This window comes from Scardinius erythrophthalmus (genome assembly GCF_964197995.2).
Source record: "Scardinius erythrophthalmus genome assembly, chromosome: 4".
Lineage (NCBI taxonomy): Eukaryota > Metazoa > Chordata > Actinopteri > Cypriniformes > Leuciscidae > Scardinius > Scardinius erythrophthalmus.
In genome coordinates this window covers 8817937-8837592 of record NC_138224.1, presented here as the reverse complement: position 1 = coordinate 8837592, position 19656 = coordinate 8817937, and the positions used below count along the sequence as shown (strand labels likewise).

At 39.3% G+C, this 19656-nt stretch overlaps 1 protein-coding gene across 1 annotated transcript in view; it reads left to right on the top strand.

Moving 5' to 3' along the window:
• LOC308689061 (scavenger receptor cysteine-rich type 1 protein M130-like) overlaps positions 1-11376 on the top strand; it is a gene marked incomplete at both ends in the record, with an annotated part of 63684 nt that extends 52308 nt beyond the window's left edge. The window contains 6 exons of the mRNA XM_081362612.1: positions 119-181; positions 502-576; positions 696-758; positions 8488-8802; positions 10610-10888; positions 11042-11376. Coding sequence (XP_081218738.1) covers positions 119-181; positions 502-576; positions 696-758; positions 8488-8802; positions 10610-10888; positions 11042-11376 — 1130 coding nt within the window. The remainder of the gene's footprint in view (positions 1-118; positions 182-501; positions 577-695; positions 759-8487; positions 8803-10609; positions 10889-11041) is intronic.
• Positions 11377-19656: the final 8280 nt, after the last annotated feature.

Sequence of the window (19656 nt, the reverse complement as noted above, 5' to 3'; positions counted from 1 at the left end):
CCCTATAGTATTTGCAGCGCCGTTCAAACTGAACATATATCTCACTTCAGATAGAGTAATACCCCATGAAGTCCACTTCGCACTTCTGTTTCTGTTCTGTTCTGCTCTCCTTTAACAGGAGGGAGTCTCATCTCTGAAGAACTGAATTCTGGGTATGAAGATGTTGATTCGCTTCTCTCAGGTTAGAGGTGATTTACAAACTGAAAAAAAAGTTTCTCAAAAAAAAAAAAAAAATATATATATATATATATATATATATTGAAATTCACTAATTCTAGGAAATGTATGACCTGTAAATGTGCACCCCAATATACAATGCTTAGCCCTACTGTATATAATTGAGTCTGATATTTTGAATAGCAATGGCATAATATGACATTGACTTTGTAAACTGGTAATTTCATTACCAGATGATTCAAATCATAGAGACCTCTCTACCTGCATTTTATTTCTGCAAATATCTTTATTTTTCTATATTCATATTTTGTTCTGATGTTGAAGAGAGGGGGAATGCAAACACATCCGGATACTATGAGGAAATCATCATTCATGTACCAAAACCAGATCGTGAGACAGGTGCTGGTTCACTTCTGTACTGTAGTTGTAGTTTTCTGTTATTCTACAGTCTACATATTAATATATACATTTAAGTTTGTTTTGAGCTTGATGACATTGATTTCATGTTAAATTTGTAGATGACACACCAGAGGGCTATGATGATGTCATTACCAGTGGACAGACCTATGGTCCTGGAAAAGGTGTTTTTTCCCTAATACCTAAACTTAAAGGGATAGTTCACTTTGAAATTAAATGTTGGTATGTTTTAGCTTACCTCAAGGGCATCCAAGATGTAGGTGTCTTTGTTTCCGCAGTAGTTTCAATTTTTATATTTTTAGGTCAAACTGTTCTTGTCTGTCAGTCGTATAATGCAGGTCTGTGGTCACCACCTCAAAGAGCATGCACAGAGAAGTTCAAATTAAACAATTCCCCATCGTAAGTACACACTGATGGCCTAAGACATGAAACGAGCGGTTTGTGTGAGAAAACGAACAGTATTTATATTGTTTTTACCTCTTGTACACAACCACGTCCAAGTGATCTGAGGGCGTGCGCACTTCCTGGTGTATGACATGCACAGAGAAGTGAGGTGTGTGACGTGTGCGCGCGTTCTGGCTTAGTCTGCGCAAGCCCCGGTGTCGTGCCGAAAAGTAATGGTTCACCGAAAATTGTTTGCCATCCGTGGGAGCGCGCGCAGCGTGTTAAAGCTGTATCGCCTAGTCTTTTTACGACTACAGCAGGAAAGCGTGGTTGTGTAAAAGAGGTAAAAACTATATAAATACTGTTCGTTTTTTCACTCAAACCGCTTGTTTCGTGTCTTAGGCCATCAATGTGTCCTTAGAATGGGGAATTGTTTAATTTGGACTTCTCTGTGCATGCTCTTTCAGATAGTGACCATAGACATGCATTATACGACAGACAAGAACGGTTTGACCTAAAAATATCAAAATTGAAACTACTGCAGAAACAAAGACAACTACATCTTGGATGCCCTTGAGGTTAGCTAAAACATACCAAAATTTTATTTCAAAGTGAAAAATCCCTTTAACAACTACCTTACTAACTATTAATAAGCAGTATATATATATATATATATATATATATATATATATATATATATATATATATATACATACATATGAGAGAGAAAGAGAGATCATTGTACACATTTTTTCCACCCATATTATGTTATATTTAAGAGCGTGTGTGTGTGTGTGTGTGTGTGTGTGTGTGTGTGTGTGTGTGTGTGTGTGTGTGTGTGTGTGTGTAGTGGACACACCAATGGATTATGATGATGTCATCATTAATGGACAGTGCTCTCAGTGTGTAATGGGTGAGTCACACAACTTAATTTTTGATCTACATTAATCTACAAGATATAGTTAACATGCGTTTTTTTTGTTGTTGTTGTTGTTGTTGTTGTTGTTGTTGTTGTTGTTGTTTTTTGTAAAGAGGGAGATCAGGATGAGTATGATGATGTGTGGAGTATCACTGAAGATTTGAGAAACTTGTTAGGTAAGCTTTATGTCTTATGATTCCTACACTATATATATAGGAAAATACAGTGAGGAAAATAAGTATTTGAACACCTTGCTATTTTGCAAGTTCTCCCACTTAGAAATCATGGAGGAGTCTGAAATTGTCATTGTAGGTGCATGTCCACTGTGAGAGACATAATCTAAAAAAAAAAAAAAAATCCAGAAATCACATTGTATGATTTTTTAACTATTTATTTGTATGATACAGTTGCAAATAAGTATTTGAACACCTGAGAAAATCAATGTTAATATTTGGTACAGTAGCCTTTGTTTGCAATTACAGAGGTCAAACGTTTCCTGTAGATTTTCACCAGGTTTGCACACACTGCAGGAGGGATTTTGGCCCACTCCTCCACACAGATCTTCTCTAGATCAGTCAGGTTTCTGGGCTGTCGCTGAGAAACACGGAGTTTGAGCTCCCTCCAAAGATTCTCTATTGGGTTTAGGTCTGGAGACTGGCTAGGCCACGCCAGAACCTTGATATGCTTCTTACAGAGCCACTCCTTGGTTATCCTGGCTGTGTGCTTCGGGTCATTAAGACCCAGCCTCGACCCATCTTCAATGCTCTAACTGAGGGAAGGAGGTTGTTCCCCAAAATCTCGCAATACATGGCCCCGGTCATCCTCTCCTTAATACAGTGCAGTTGCCCTGTCCCATGTGCAGAAAAACACCCCCAAAGCATGATGCTACAACCCCCATGCTTCACAGTAGGGATGGTGTTCTTGGGATGGTACTCATCATTCTTCTTCCTCCAAACACGTTTAGTGGAATTATGACCAAAAAGTTCTATTTTGGTCTCATCTGACCACATGACTTTCTCCCATGACTCCTCTGGATCATCCAAATGGTCATTGGCAAACTTAAGACGGGCCTTGACATGTGCTGGTTTAAGCAGGGGAACCTTCCGTGCCATGCATGATTTCAAACCATGACGTCTTAGTGTATTACCAACAGTAACCTTGTAAACGGTGGTCCCAGCTCTTTTCAGGTCATTGACCAGCTCCTCCCGTGTAGTTCTGGGCTGATTTCTCACCTTTCTTAGGATCATTGAGACCCCACGAGGTGAGATCTTGCATGGAGCCCCAGTCCGAGGGAGATTGACAGTCATGTTTAGCTTCTTCCATTTTCTAATGATTGCTCCAACAGTGGACCTTTTTTCACCAAGCTGCTTGGCAATTTCCCCGTAGCCCTTTCCAGCCTTGTGGAGGTGTACAATTTTGTCTCTAGTGTCTTTGGACAGCTCTTTGGTCTTGGCCATGTTAGTAGTTGGATTCTTACTGATTGTATGGGGTGGACAGATGTCTTTATGCAGCTAACGACCTCAAACAGGTGCATCTAATTTAGGATAATAAATGGAGTGGAGGTGGACATTTTAAAGGCAGACTAACAGGTCTTTGAGGGTCAGAATTCTAGCTGATAGACAGGTGTTCAAATACTTATTTGCAGCTGTATCATACAAATAAATAGTTAAAAAATCATATATTGTGATTTCTGGATTTTTTTTTTTTAGATTATGTCTCTCACAGTGGACATGCACCTACGATGACAATTTCAGACCCCTCCATGATTTCCAAGTGGGAAAACTTGCAAAATAGCAGGGTGTTCAAATACTTATTTTCCTCACTGTATTGGATATACTGGAATATCTTTCATGTTAATGATTCACAATTTATGAATTGACCACTTCATCAGTTTAAAACTGAATTGAAACTGAATTTTACATCTTATCACACACACACACACACACACACACACACACACACACACACACACACACACACACACACACACACACACACACACACACACACACACACACACACACACACTGTATATGCTGTATATATATAAATATATACTGTATATATACTGTCAAAAGTTTGAACACACCTCATTAATACATATTTTTGAATAAATTAAAGACACAATTATAAAATAATTTGAATAGTAATTTGCTGATTTTAAAAATGAACCTCAGTTTGAAAAACTGATGCAATCACAAAATTGAACTGTTGCTCTTTCTTTAATGCAGACTATGATGATGTGGGGGAGGAGTCAAACGACGACAGAGAAGCTGTTTGACTCGATGGCCACACCCACTGTCACTGTTCATAACAGCTTCTGGAATTTTTCTATTTTGATTTTTTTTTTATAAAATACCTAAATATTTGGCAACATTTTGAAATGAAACTTTTAGAGTTCCCTTTGATAATTTCTAGTAAGCATTGTTTATTGCCATGATTGCCACAGTTCAGGGTTATGAATCGGGGTCAGGGTTAAATCTTTTTTTGACATTTAAACATTTATTTCCTCTTCCAGTGAAAAAACATGATAGTTACAATACAAAAATAGGTTTTCTGAACATTTCTGAATATATGTAAAAAAAAATCATAAATAACCTGAAATATGATGTTTGCATAAATTATATTTAGCGTCTGTGTTGTTGTTGTGAAGTTGTAAATTTACTCCAATACAAAACAACTGTCCTAATAAGAACTCAATTGCATTGCATTGTAGGATGTAATAAGTACATATCTCACCCAGAAAAGATGACTAAATATTACAAATTGTGTGTATTGAATATTTAAGCTAACAGCATTTTTGAAGAGAAAAAAAATCTTTCTCATTATTTGAGAGATCATATGCTCTTCTACTCCCGATTCCTGAATTGTTCTGAATATATAAAGAATGTTAATTAAAGCCAAGAATAAACAGACTCTTTTAAGAATATCTGATTCATTATCTTCATTATTCTGTTGTTTGTCTTTGTTGTGATTTTTTTTTTATATATATATATATATATATATATATATATATATATATATATATATATATATATGGTTGACTTAATTTCATCTCTATTGTGATTTTCTTGTTATCAAAACTGTTTTCTGTTAACTCAAAAAAAAAAAAAAAAAAAAAACGGACAAAATATAACTTGAAACAAATCATGCTGGTTTGTATTTAAACAAGTCGGAGACTTTGAGATTATGCTATGATTATATAGACAAACATAAAATGACCTTGGTGTCCTAATGACAGTTCAAACAGATCCAGCACATTTCATTTGAATTTTACAGTATTTTACTGCCATTTTGTGGAGATGAGTTACAGTAATATATTTCAGTCATTGAAGTTTCAGTATAAATCATAATAGCAATTTATTTTTATTTTTTTGTGAAAATATAAAATGCTGAATGTTTTTTGTAAGGGTTAGGGGATAGAATGTAAAGTTTGTACAATATAAACATTGTTGTCCATGGAGAGTCCTCAAACTCAAAGTGTGTGTGAGTGTGTGTGTAAGTGAGATGTACTCGACTTCAAGCAGAAGGAACTGTATGAAATATCCTGAATGATCAATCCACAGGTTGATTTGTGGTGCAGTCTGGAATCATAACTACGCCATGTTTGTTCTTTCCCCGACTGAGAAAGACTTTTTTTCTCCATTTCTGTTACCCTGTAGTTTGGGTTCCTTAACTGTCACCTTTTGGTTTGCTTAGTTGGAGACACTTAATATTCAACAATATTATTGATCTGACTGCACTGACAATATCAGTCTGAACTGAGCTGGATGATGACATCAGAACTGAACTCCATAATTGATGAACTTGTTGTTGAACACAATTATTGAACCGAACTAAATCAAGATTGAACTGTTGTCTTTTTAGAGCTGCTTTATTGAATCATAATTTCCTGTTTATGGTAATTCTGTGAAACAACCTGTATACAGCGCTAATACAGATGATTTGACTTGACTTTACCTGTAGTTAATCTTAAATGTCATAGCCCGCATGTTACTTTTAAAACTTTTTATGGGAATTCATATAATTTGTTGTGAGCTAAAAGTGTATTCTTCAGAAATCTGTCAAGAGTCTTTCTGAGCTCAAACTGCTCCAGTCTGTTTGCTGCTGCTGCAGGTCTCTTTCACAGCTGAAATACTAATGGTCAATTCACAACAAAAAAACATCATAGGTTTCACTTAAATTGTGGTTGATAGAATTGCAAATGTGAAAGACACCTATTATTAATTTTTGCCTCATGTCCTCCGACTGCTCCCCCATCGTCCACTCTCACTCTCTTTGGGCCAACACTCATTACGCAGCAATATTAGAACATAATTAATGTCATGATTAACCAATCTTAAGGCTAAAAGTAATCTATATTTAAAACTGTCAAATTAATGTTTTTATTTATTTAAATCATGGGCCAGTTATCACACACTTGTTGTTAATAATGTATTTATGTATGTATAATATGTATATTTAATTATAGGAGTCAAATTAATGTTTTAATCATGAACATCAAATATTTGATAATGTTGCGTTGCTGTTGTTATTGTCAAATATTTATTTTGAGTATTGTATGCTTATTTTTAAGTATTTCAAATACTTATAGTTGCATTGTTATTTTAATGATAATTATTATTATTGTTATCATGTATTTATGCATAATCATTTTCATAACAACTTAGGCCTACTAGTAATGTGTGTGTTTGTCCACAGACACAAGCTGAAGATTTTATTTTTCTTTAATTAAAATCTATTGTCATCATGCAGATATTTAAAAATGCCTTCTCTTGATTTATTATTAATAAATCAGTGGTTTGTCACTTTCTGTATTATATGGCAGTTAACAGAACTTAAATTCTCAATCTCTCCATCACTAAGCCCTGAATCTGTAAAGCACTAGTATATTGATGACTGTCATATGATTTAAATTATTTAAATATGGCTTTTTACTCAAACATTTCTACCAGAAAAAAAGTCTCTTCGGCCAGAATGTTATGAAATGTTATTATGAGAAAGAGCCAAACAATTCCTGTTCCATCAAGCGTTCAACATGATCTCGACTGTCGTAAAACATCAAGACTGTATCTCTCGTTTTTGGAATAAGTGGTACTGCCATCTATTGGAAGACTAACGCATTGCAGTGAAACGTGGGCCTTGTCCGTCCGTCTTTAGAATAAGAAGTATTTTGCTGCCATCTTGTGGTGTGAGTAACGCATTGCCCCCTTTAACTCAGATAGGCCTACTTGCTAGTGATTATGTATATCATGCGATAGTAAATATTTTTTAAACATATAAACTTGTGATTTTGATTTTTTTTTCTAACAATAAACATTATTATTGAATGCAGAATTTATAAACTTTATATATATACTTTTAAGCAGTTATCAGTATCTGTATCAGCAGGTGTTTGGATCTGATGCTGTACATATCCTGGGCTGCTTCCTCTCTGAACTCTTTAATGCCTCCTGTATGATGTGGCTATTTTTTGCCTCTTGCAGGTGTGTGTGTGTGTGTGTGTGTGTGTGTGTGTGTGTGTGTGTGTGTGTGTGTGTGTGTGTGTGTGTGTGTGTGTGTGTGTGTGTGTGTGTGTGTGTCTGTGCATCCTCACTTAAGTGTTTCGATATGGAGGAGGAGTTCTTTTCTCTGCTGACACGCTTTAGATAAATATGGTGTAAATCAGAAAAGCCTCCTCTGATTTGTCACTGAAGTTGTTTGATGATTTCCTCTGTTGTGTCTAATAAGGTAATGATGAACCTGATTGGAAAGTTTTGCAGCTTGCTCTCTCTCTTCAGGGGACTGACAGTTCCCAGTTTCTTCAGTGTGTTTGAGGAGCAGAGGAGAAACTTGTGCTGCGTTCTCTGAGCTGATGAAATATAGCTGAAGGAGATGATGGGGGGATATTTGATGCTGATATTTCTGCTAAAACTCATCACTGCTGGTAGGCTTATATAGATGTTTTTTTTATTATTTTTTTGGCTTACTGCCACATTATTACCTATATTTTGTGCATTTATTAAAATGTTTATTTAAGTTTTGTGTTGTGGTTTTCTCACTTTTTTTCTTCTGTCTTACTGTTCTTTTTCTAATAGCTCTTTCCCTTTTGGGTCATTCTGTGCCAAATCAAACTAATTTCAGTAACATCCTTGATTAAATGTTTGATCTTGTTCATATATATATTTTTTTCTGAATGAAGACATACATAAATGGTGAAGAAAGTCAAAATATCAAATTCCATGGATGAATATTTACATATTCATATTCGTTAGTAATACACTTTTTTTTCCCTACCAATATCTGTGTAAATAAAAATCTTAATGGTGCCATCTTTCTAATGTCATCCCTTCATCCCTCTTATTTTGACGTGCCTGTACAAAATAGTGGATTACTCAATAAATATATCAGTATCAAGATCATATTTTTTAGCTGTGGACCTCTGGTTGAGTCAGAGCCAGCGGCAGGACCGTTGAGTTGACAGAATATCCACATTTCTCTTGTCAATTCGCCTGTTGCACAAAGTGTGAATTATTTTATCACTCTCTTTCTTTCTCTGTTTTCCCCTGTTTCTTCATGTCTTGTTTCTCTCTGTTCTATGTACTGTACAGACAGTGCAAATGTGAGACTGGTAAATGGCAGCAGTCGCTGTGCTGGTAGAGTGGAGGTTCTTCATAGAGGTCAGTGGGGAACAGTGTGTGATGATTTCTGGGATTTGGCTGATGCTGCAGTGGTGTGTAGAGAGCTGGACTGTGGAGAACCTGTAGATGCTCTGGGTGATGCTCATTTTGGACCAGGATCAGGACCAATCTGGATGAGTTTTGTCATGTGTACTGGATCAGAGTCTACACTGAAGAACTGTGGGTCAACAGGATGGGGTAAACATAGATGTGACCATAGTAATGATGATGGAGTCATTTGCTCAGGTAAGCTGCTCCAAATCAGACTTCATTATTACATCACAGAACTGAACGTTGTTCACTTTTAACTAAATTTGAATTCAGTCACTCTTCGAACGTTCACTGTTTCACAATGATGGAATAATTCTATCAACTCTGAACTCTTCGCTACTCATAACACTAACACTTTTTATTTAACAGTGAAACAAAAACACACAAAGTTCTAAGAATTAATGTGGGTGTGTGCCAAACTTAATTTTCAATTATATTTATGAACGTATTACGGAGCCCGGGAAGTCACCTGTGGGAGAAAAAAAAAAAACAATCCGTGGCGACGGTTTTGCAATCCGTCCGCTCAGTTTATAAACCGTACTGACGAATTCTCAAACTGTTCCCTCGGTTTAACAAATCGTGCTCACGGATAAATAAACCGTAGCCACGAGTTTCTAATCCGTGCTCTCAGATTTGTAAACCGTGCCTTCAGTTTTTGCAATCTGTACCCACAAATTAATAAACCCTGCAGACGCTTTCACAATCCGTTCCCACGAGTTTGTAAACTGTATAGGCTACTCAAGGATTTGTGGCTCACTCTCATTTTAGAAGGAATCTTATTATATATTGTTTTATTGTGTAATATGGAATACATCAAATTGTCTTAACTGCGTATGCATGTTTCAAGTGATTCTCATGGGTGGGATATACGATTTAATATGAATGACGTGCATCAAAATCTTTTGTTTATTTGTGATAATCTTAGCAATTTATTATTATTTGCTAACCTGTATTATGACAGAATATATTATGATATTTGACGAATTGCTTTGTTCCTTTTTTGTAAGTTTTGGACAATAGCGTCTTCTAAATATGTAGCCTAAAATGTAATATTATGTATTATTTGAGTTATAAATGTACTATAAACGAGTTCACTTAGTAATATAGTAATAAGTTTGTCATCAAATAATTTATCAATGCTTTTTTATTATAGGCTATAAACTAACCTTTTACAGTTTTGGATAAAATATACTTTTTTTGCATAATTTTTGCTTAAAAATAAAGCATTCATAAATTAATTTATGATAAACATATTGCTGTCTTAAGTGAACTCATTTATAGTTATAAACTCTAATAATAATAATAATAATTATTATTATTATTACATTTTAGGCTACATATTTAGAAGACGCTTTTGTCCAAAACTTACAAAAAAGGAACAAAGAAATTCGTCAAATATCAGTCATAATACAGCTGGTTAGACAATAATAATAAAGTGCTAAGATTATCACAAATAAACAAAAGATTTTGATGCACGTCATTCATCGTATATTCCACCCCATAGCCTATACCCTCTACAATTGAGAATCACTTTAAGCATGCAGACGCAGATAGACAATTTGATGTATTACACTTATACACAATAAAACAATATACAATAAGATTCGTTAACAACGTACCTCCTGGTGTTCTTTTAAAATGAGGGCGAGCCACAAATCCGTGAGTAGCCTACGGTTTACAAACCCGTGGGAACGGATTGCGAAAGCGTGGGCACGGTTTATGAATTTGTGGGTACAGATTGCAAAAACTGAAGGCACGAATAGAAACTCGTGGGTACGGTTTATTAATCCGTGGGCACAATTTGTTAAACCGAGGGAACAGTTTGAGAATTCGTGAGTACGGTTTATAAACTGAGCGGACGGATTTCAAAACCGTCGCCATGGATTGTTTTTTTTTTTTTTTTTTTCACTAGGTGACTTCCCGGGCTCCGTAGTACGCCTACGACGCTATCAAGACAAGTTTAATTATCATCTTATCATTTAAATTGTCTGTGCTATTTCAGAAGTCCGGCTGGTTGGAGGTTCTCGTTGCTCTGGGAGGTTAGAGATACTTGATGATCAGTCGTGGGTTTCAGTGTGTGACGCTGCCTTTGACCAGCAGGATGCAGAGGTTGTGTGTAGAGAGCTGGACTGTGGGGCTCCTGTACAGGTGCTGGGAGAAGATGCTTTTGGCAAAGGAGACGCTCAGATGTGGACACAAGAGATTCAGTGCAGAGGAAATGAGTCTCAGATTCACCTCTGTCCAACATCACCATCACACCAACACAACTGTTCACATGACAGTGATGTTGGACTGGTGTGTGCACTGCAGGTTTGAACAAATTTCCTTTGAGTAAAAATAATAATTATATCAATAATATTGTAAGTTGTTTTTCTCTCATTTTTTTCTGTCTTTTACTTGTGTTTGTCTCTCATTTTCTCTATTCAATATCTAGATGGTGTGAATGTGAGACTGGTAAACGGTACCAGTCGCTGTGCTGGTAGAGTGGAGGTTCTTCATAGAGGTCAGTGGGGAACAGTGTGTGGTGATGACTGGGATATGCCTGATGCTGCAGTGGTGTGTAGAGAGCTGGACTGTGGAGAACCTGTAGATGCTTTGGATGATGCTCATTTTGGACCAGGATCAGGACCAATCTGGATGAATCTTGTCATGTGTACTGGATCAGAGTCAACACTGAAGAACTGTGGATCATCAGGATGGGGTCAAAGAGACTGTGACCATAGTAATGATGCTGGAGTCATTTGCTTAGGTAAACTACTTCAAACCTAACCTCACTAATGAGTCACCTGCCTTAAATTAACCTCTTATTCATAATTAGATTTTTTTTATGGTTGACTAACAAAAAGATTTATGTTGTCAGATAGTGTACCAGTTTTCTTTTCATGAGAGAAATAATCTCCTGGTCTAAAACAAACCAAATGTACATAACATAGCCTCTATATTTAATGTTTTGTAACACATAACAATGAGGTTCAAGTTGCTAACATTAGTTAATGCATCAGGTTTCATGAACTGATAAAGAACCATACTACATTAATAGTTTTATGTTACTTTCTATGTGAAGACCACATATTGGCCCAGAGATGGATTTGAATAGATTAGCTGGTCACAGATCATGTGCCTACTGCTATAGACAATAGTTGTGTAACAATCAGACTTAACAATTTAATGGAAATAAGGATTTAGTGGAGATCCAAGAAGAAATCCAAGAATAAATCAATCATTATTTCTAGTAAATTGTTACTGCAAGTCTCTGAGCAGGATAAGAACATTACTGTATGAAAGTTGTTGAGGTCCGGATCTTAGTGACAACCGCTACAGATTGTTCAGGCAGAACAATAAATCACTTGGTCCATGTCCGCAATAAAGTTCTTTACTGTTGTCTTTTGATTCATACATCAGTATGAGTGTGGTTCTATAAATGAACAACAATAACAATAATGAATATACAGTAGATACAATGAGGCAGAAACAGTAATAACTGAACAAAATAAAAGTAATGCAATAGCATAAAGATAAGGACATATTTATACAAGTCCAGCAGCTGTACATTTCCTCAGGTTTATACACATATTAAATAAACTATCAGATTAAATATAATTAAATATACATAATATTACATGACATAATATTCAAAAAGTAACATTCAAAGTCTAATTCAGCGTGTTTTATGCTGAAATGAATGTGCGATCGAGCTTGTGTGCATTGACTACCTCAAAGGAATAAACAAACTTTTAGAATTACAATATAACATAGCAGCAACTAAATCCACCAATATATACATGAAAGAGTATTTAACTACTTACTTTTAAGATGTGCGCACACAGTAGGAACAAAAATCCACTAGAAATCAGACCAGATCAGCACGGAGATCACTACAAAACTGCCGAGGGATTTAGCAACATAGTTACATGTCTGGGCATGAACACATTTTGATTGACATTCAGTTCTCCCGATCTAAACCAATGAAATTACAGGAATGATAGTGAGGTGATTCAGAAATAATATGTATATCCCAAAGTGCAACAAATTAAATGTCCAGCAGAGGGCACCAGCGTCATTAAAGCTTAGCCTCTTGTACAGCAGCCCCCAAATTTGTTTAAAGCTACACTGTGTAGGATTTTCTCCCATCTAGCGGTGAAATTGTTTATGACTACCAACTGAATATTACTTTCTAGCCCCTCCAATTCCGAGAGCGTTTTAACTCCTACGGTGGCCGTATTATTTCAAATCTGCCGGCAGTCGCGAGTAATCTCCCCCTCGCATTCGTCACAGTGCCACTGAGTGTAAAAACGTGAAAGGCGAAGCTTGAATTTCCAGGTATGTCCCTCTTTGGCTATGTATTTTCAAGATGGAAGCGCAACATGGCTGCCGCCATTCGAGCGACTCGCTCGTATGTATTCTAAATGGCAGATTCTACGCTTACAAGAATACTTGATTAGTTGGTAGAAGTAATTACACATTAAAGGTGCTATAAGCGATCTCTGTTGGCGTAACCTCTTGTTGATGTTTGAATTATTATCAAACAAAACGGAGGCTAGCTAGACCCTCCCTTCTCCTCAACCGAGCACTAACCCCTCAAACCCCACCCCAAATCATTCTTGTCTGTGATTGGCTGGAACAGTTTGTTATATTTCGTGCTGCGGGTTGCTCTGTTAGTTGCTCAATTTGTTTTTGCTGTAGTTTGGGCTGTCTACAGAGACCGCATTTTTTTTTTACAGTGTGTTCAGGGGACAGGCAGCTAGCAAATAGTGAGGAGATGTTTGCGGTACATGAAAAAAAAATGTTTTGGCCTAAAAAACGCGTGAGATCGCTTATAGCACCTTTAATGAGCACATATCATTTTGAAAGAACAAAGTGTTTTTTGCTAAGAATCAACTTAAAAAATTACACAGTGTAGCTTTAACAAATTTGTAAATAAAGAAAAGGCTCATTAATCTTTGTTAGTGTCATCAGGTAGGGCAGGCAGTTTAATCAGAAGAGCCACAGGTCTTGTGTAACTTTTGTCATTGACATTCACTACAGCTGTGTGGACTCGTCCATCTTGTCCAGGAATTACTTTGGATACAGTACCTATTTGCCATAGGGCTCTAGGTGCTTGCTGGTCCACAATCATCACAACTTCACCAGTTTGAAGGTTTTCTGATTCTCTTTGCCATTTTTGTCGTCGTTGCAAGTCTGGGAGGTAATGCCGTATGAAACATTTCCAGAAGTTTTCAATTAGAATCTGTCTGTGACGCCATCTCCTACGACTGAGCATTTCTGATTACGGATAGAAATTAGGTGTCACTGGGTCTATATCTGCTATGTCTGAGGAAACATCAAGCGTAGCGTTAGTTCTGGCAGGTCACGTTAGTCAAGCTCGCATCAGCTGATCCACATCTACCTATAGGAATACGACACCTATCACCGTATACATATATAAGCTCCTTCAGTATTATCAGCAGCTATCGCGTTCTCAGGAGCTAATTACCCTCCTCCATCCCCAGCTCCTCCTCTCGCCCAGTCAGGATTTGACATTCTGATTCCTCTTGAATCAGAACAATTATCAAATATGTTGTACTTTTAAAATCTTGAACTAAATATATTTGCATGTTGGTTCTGTTCTGTTTACCCCAAGGGGGTTATTTATGGAAGTAAAATAATGTCAAATGTTTTTGAAATAAAAAGCCTGTTGAATTGCACTACTTGAAAAAAAAATAGGCATTGCATTAACCATGCTTGCATTTTAATGCATTGTATTTTTAGGGCTTGCATTTTTATGGGCTGAAATTCAACATAGTTGAATATTTAAGCTGTGAATATTTTAATTAAAAACATTTCAAACACATTTTCATTATTAAAAATGCAATAACCCATATTCACCTTTCATATTTCACTTCAAAATATTCAAACTGTTTAAAAATACAACCTATAATATTCAACAGGCAATTTTCGGTCCATTTTATTTCGCTTTGCAAAATTCGCTTCCACAAATTCAGTGGTTCAAATTCGACAGTAAATTCAACAGAACTGCAGGAAAAGCAATAGACTACCGACATACTCTCCATCTGCTGTTAGTCAACCTCACCAGCAGGTAGTGCAAAAGCTCGTGTTGTTGACGAAGACAGCAACAGAACAGTTAGAACAAGACATTCATAAAATGAAAATGAGCTGTGTCAGTGTCATATGCGGAAAAGATGATAAAGACACAAAAGCTGTGTTTATGTTTCATTCAATAACTTGTTACTTTCCCTGTGTAGCATGTCATCAGCTTTCTCTACATGAACAGGATTATAATCGGTTTCCCTCAATATACCTCACACTCGAGGATTCCCCTTCTGTCGGGACAAAACGCTTAACGTAGTTTATGGACTAATACAGAGATATAAAAGACCAAACTTGCACCTTATTGGGGATGTAGGCTGTAGGCTATAGGCTAGATGGACTAAGAATATAACGTGCAAAGTTTCATGCTGAGCGTTTCGTGATATACTGGCATAAAATCAACACTTGATCAATACTAACACTTTCTCTTCTCTTTTCTCTCTCTCTCTCTCTCTACAGTAGGCTATATATATATATATATATATATATATATATATATATATATATATGACGCACATAGGACGGCTTACGATACTCCTTCCAGGGTTCATACAAGGTGCTTAAAGTACTTTAAATACTTGAATTTGACTTTTTGGAGTCCTGGAAAACCTACTTGAAAAGTGGTTGACTTAAATAGGCTACATACAATATGAAATTAAAATTTTCAGAAAAAACACAAATGCAATCGCACGCAAAATGAACACTGCAGCCCATCTGATAAACCTCCATCAGACCTTTTCTCTCTCTTTTTACAGTATCTGTACGAACCCTGTCCTTCATCCTACGTCATATATCACGTCAGAGGTAACTCTCATGGCGCAAGTCGACTTCATAGATGGTAAAAGAAAGGTCGACTTGCGCAGTATGCATACGGTCATTTGTCGGCTATTTATTATAGCTAATAAAGTTTAAAATATGGAGTTTTTTTTCTTACACAAACCTTTATTAAACCCCTGGAGACGTATGGATTAATTTTATGATGGATAGATGGATGCATTTTTTTAGGCTTCAAAATCTCACCCCCAGCCCCACAATCACCAGCCATGTGCCCAAACAAAACAAGACATGAACACGCAGATAACACTCATAAGCCACGTGTTCACACAAAACATGACAACATGAACACACACAGCTATTGTAAAACACTAGCTGCTTGCACAGCATGCAGAGATGGACACAAATACAACAAAAAGTATTTAATTACAAATTAGAAATACTTACTTATCAAATGTATTTAAATAAAATACAAAATACTGCTGTGAAAAAAGTATTTAATTAAAATACAAGTAATTTGTAATTGTGAAGATACAAAAAAAATGCACAATCATTTGAAGTGCAAGAGTAACTGTGGAGTTAGATACACGTAAGAGTATAGAATATCAGAATATCATCGTTTAGTGCAGAAGATGCGCTTTTAACATACAAGTTGTCATAATAAAAGATCGTACTTGGTTACTTACGTAACCTCGGTTCCCTTAGAGATAAGGGAACGAGTACTGCGTTGAAAACGCTGTGGGAAAACTCCTTTTCTCGAGAATATTGAAGCCTTTATTTTAAAACGCATTGCTGCAGCACATGCGAGAGCTAGAAGCTCGCGTGAGCGTGCTGATTGGCTTGTGCAAAGCAACTGCACGAACCAATGGCGGAACAGCAGAGGAGCGCGAGCCAATCGGGGCGCTTGGCACTCTGCCAGAGTCAAGCGCGCGAAACTGCACGTGACAGAAGAGTATAAATACACAGAGAATCCGCCATTTGACAGGTTTAAATCGACTGAAGCGAAAAGACACCTGCCATAAGAGACAATAGCACGGCAAGGCAACGCAGTACTCGTTCCCTTATCTCTAAGGGAACCGAGGTTACGTAAGTAACCAAGTACGTTCCCTTACGAGAACGTTCTCTCGTACTGCGTTGAAAACGCTGTGGGAACACTATTTAAAACGCTGTGCTTGTCGTCTTTGGCCAATCTGACTCACCGAGTTCCAGGAAGTACAGAATAGCCTAGGATAAAGAGACCGAATCTTCGGGCCCTTAGATATCCAAACAGATAAAGCTGGGCCAAGGGCCAGTCTTAAGAATCCCACAACACGAGATGACAACCAGTGTCTGAGTCAAAAACTAGTCTGGGTCCACAGAGCCAGCGTTAGATAGAGACTACTCATGCCTATAAGGCAGGTACCATAGAGGTCTAAGATGTGGACGGAACGGACCAGCCGGCCGCCGCATAACGTCCTGCATAGACATTTTCATAACTAGTCTGGATCCATAGAGCCAGGGCCTAGCTAGAGAGAATTCGTACCTGCGGAGCAGGGACTTTTGGGTTGTAATGTTTCACAAATGTGGACGAAACAGACTAGCCGGTCTTCGCACAAGTGTGACAGAAAGAATGTCAAAACCAGCCTGGATCCGCAGAGCCAGAGCTTAGATAGAGAGAACTCGTGCCTGCAGAGCAGGAACTTCCAGGTTGTAAAATCTCACAAATGTGGACGGGACGGACCATCCGGCCGCCGCACAGATGTCTTCGATAGGAACACCACTTGACCAGGCCCACGACAAGGCGACGCCTCTCGTGGAGTGAGCTCTAACACCTATGGGACATGTAAGGCCCAGTGAGGTGTAGGCCAGAGCGATGGCATCCACTATCCACCTGGACAGCGTGAGCTTCGTGACAGGAAGACCTTTGGTTCGGCCCCCGAAGCAAACAAAAAGCTGTTCAGACTGTCTGAAAGAGGCTGAACGCTCTAAATAAATTCTCAAAGCTCTGACAGGGCAGAGTGTGAGAACATCACTGAACTCTTCTGAGGTGGGAAGAGCTGACAGAGAAATAACCTGGGCTCTGAACGGAGTTGAGAGCACCTTAGGAATATATCCATGTCTTGGCCTAAGGATGACCTTAGAGTCATTGGGGCCAAATTCCAGACAGGACGCGCTAGTAGAGAGCGCCTGTAAGTCACTTACTCTCTTGACTGACGCCAGTGCCAACAGCAGGGCGGTTTTCAGGGAGAGAGGTTTTAGGTCGGCTGACCGAAGTGGTTCAAAGGGAGGTCCCTTAAGAGCCCGCAGAACCAAAGAAAGGTCCCATGCTGGGACAGATGGCGGCCGAGGCGGTTTAAGCCTTCTGGCGCCCTTAAGGAAGCGAACTATAAGGTCGCATTTTCCTAAGGAGGCTCCTGCTTCCAAAACATGCTGTGTAGCAATGGCTGCTACGTATACCTTGAGAGTGGAGGGGGATCGACCCGCATCCAGCATCTCTTGGAGAAAAGATAGCACTCTTGGAATTTCACAAGTGTGTGGGTCGAGGTTTCGAGCTAAACACCAGCTGGAAAACACTGACCATTTATGGTGGTAGAGGCGTCTGGTAGACGGAGCTCTAGCTTCCCTGATCGTGTTCAGGACGCCCTCTGGGAGGTCCTGGGGTACCCGTTGAGTGGCCAAGCGTGTAGGGCCCACAAATCGAGACGGGGATGCCATATAGTCCTGCTGGCCTGAGCCAGAAGGTCGCGCCTCACTGGGATTGGCCAAGGGTCTGTCACAGACAGCCGTATTAGCTCCGGAAACCAAGACTGGGTTCGCCATAGAGGAGCTATCAGGAGCACTGCGCATTTCGTGTCTCCGATCCGTTCGATGACCTGAGGGAGCATCGAGACCGGAGGAAAAGCATAGAGGGGAAGGCTGGGCCAGTCGTGGGCCAACGCATCCCTGCTCTTTGAAAAGAAGATTGGGCAGTGACGATTGTCTTCTGAGGCGAAGAGATCTACTTCTGCCTTCCCGAAGACCTCCCAAAGCAGGAGAATCGTCTGAGGGTGGAGAGACCATTCCTCTGGGGGAACCCTGCCCCGAGAGAGCATGTCTGCTCCTGTGTTCAACGTGCCCGGCACGTGAGCTGCCCTGAGCGAGCGCAGATTGGTGTGAGCCCATAACAGTAGCTGGGTGGCTATGGCAAGCAGGTTGCGGGACCTGAGGCCGCCCTGGCGATTTATGTAAGATACCACTGACATGTTGTCCGTCCGGACCAATACGTGGTGTCCAGCCAGGTATGGGAGGAAAGTTTTCAGGGCCAGAAAAACTGCCCTCATTTCGAGGCAGTTGATGTGTAGGCGTTTCTCCGAGCTCGACCAGAGGCCGGAGGCAGGCCTGCCCTCGTACAGGGCTCCCCAACCTAAGTTGGAAGCGTCTGTTGAAATCATCCTCCTCTTGGAGACCACCCCCATACTCACGCCCTGCTGAAACCAGCTGGCGTTCGTCCAAGGGGCCAGGGCTTGAACACAGCGCTGATCCACCTTGATAGTCAATCGGCCTGAGTGCCAGGCGCGGGGTGGCACCCGAGGTGCTAGCCACAGCTGAAGAGGACGCATGCGCAGTAGGCCTAGTTGGAGTACTGATGATGCTGAGGCCATAAGGCCAAGGATCCTCTGAAACGTTCTGAGGGGTGCATGAGAGCCCTTCGTGAACGATGCGGCGAGCCGCTGAATCGATAGAGCACGGGCCGGGGAGGGCCATGCTCTCATAAGAACGGAGTCGAATACTGTCCCCAGGAACATGATACGTTGGCTGGGTGACAGAATACTCTTTGAAAAATTCACCCTGAGCCCTAGACCTTCTAGATGGCTGAGGAGCCAGGCTTTGTGAGTATGTGACTCCGCCTCTGACTGAGTCAGAATGAGCCAGTCGTCGAGGTAGTTTAGAATGCACATTCCCCGCTGTCTCAGGGGGGAGAGAGCTGCATCCATGCACTTCGTGAATGTACGAGGTGCCAGAGCCAGTCCAAACGGTAGAACCGTGTACTGGTATGTCTGCCCCTCGAAGGCGAATCTCAAGAATGGCCTGTGGTGGGGATTCACTTGAATGTGAAAGTAAGCGTCTTTCAGATCTACTGAGAAAAACCAGTCGCCTGGGCGAATTTGCGCCAGTATATGTCTGGTCGTGAGCATCCTGAACGGCCGTGACATGAGAGCCTTGTTCAGA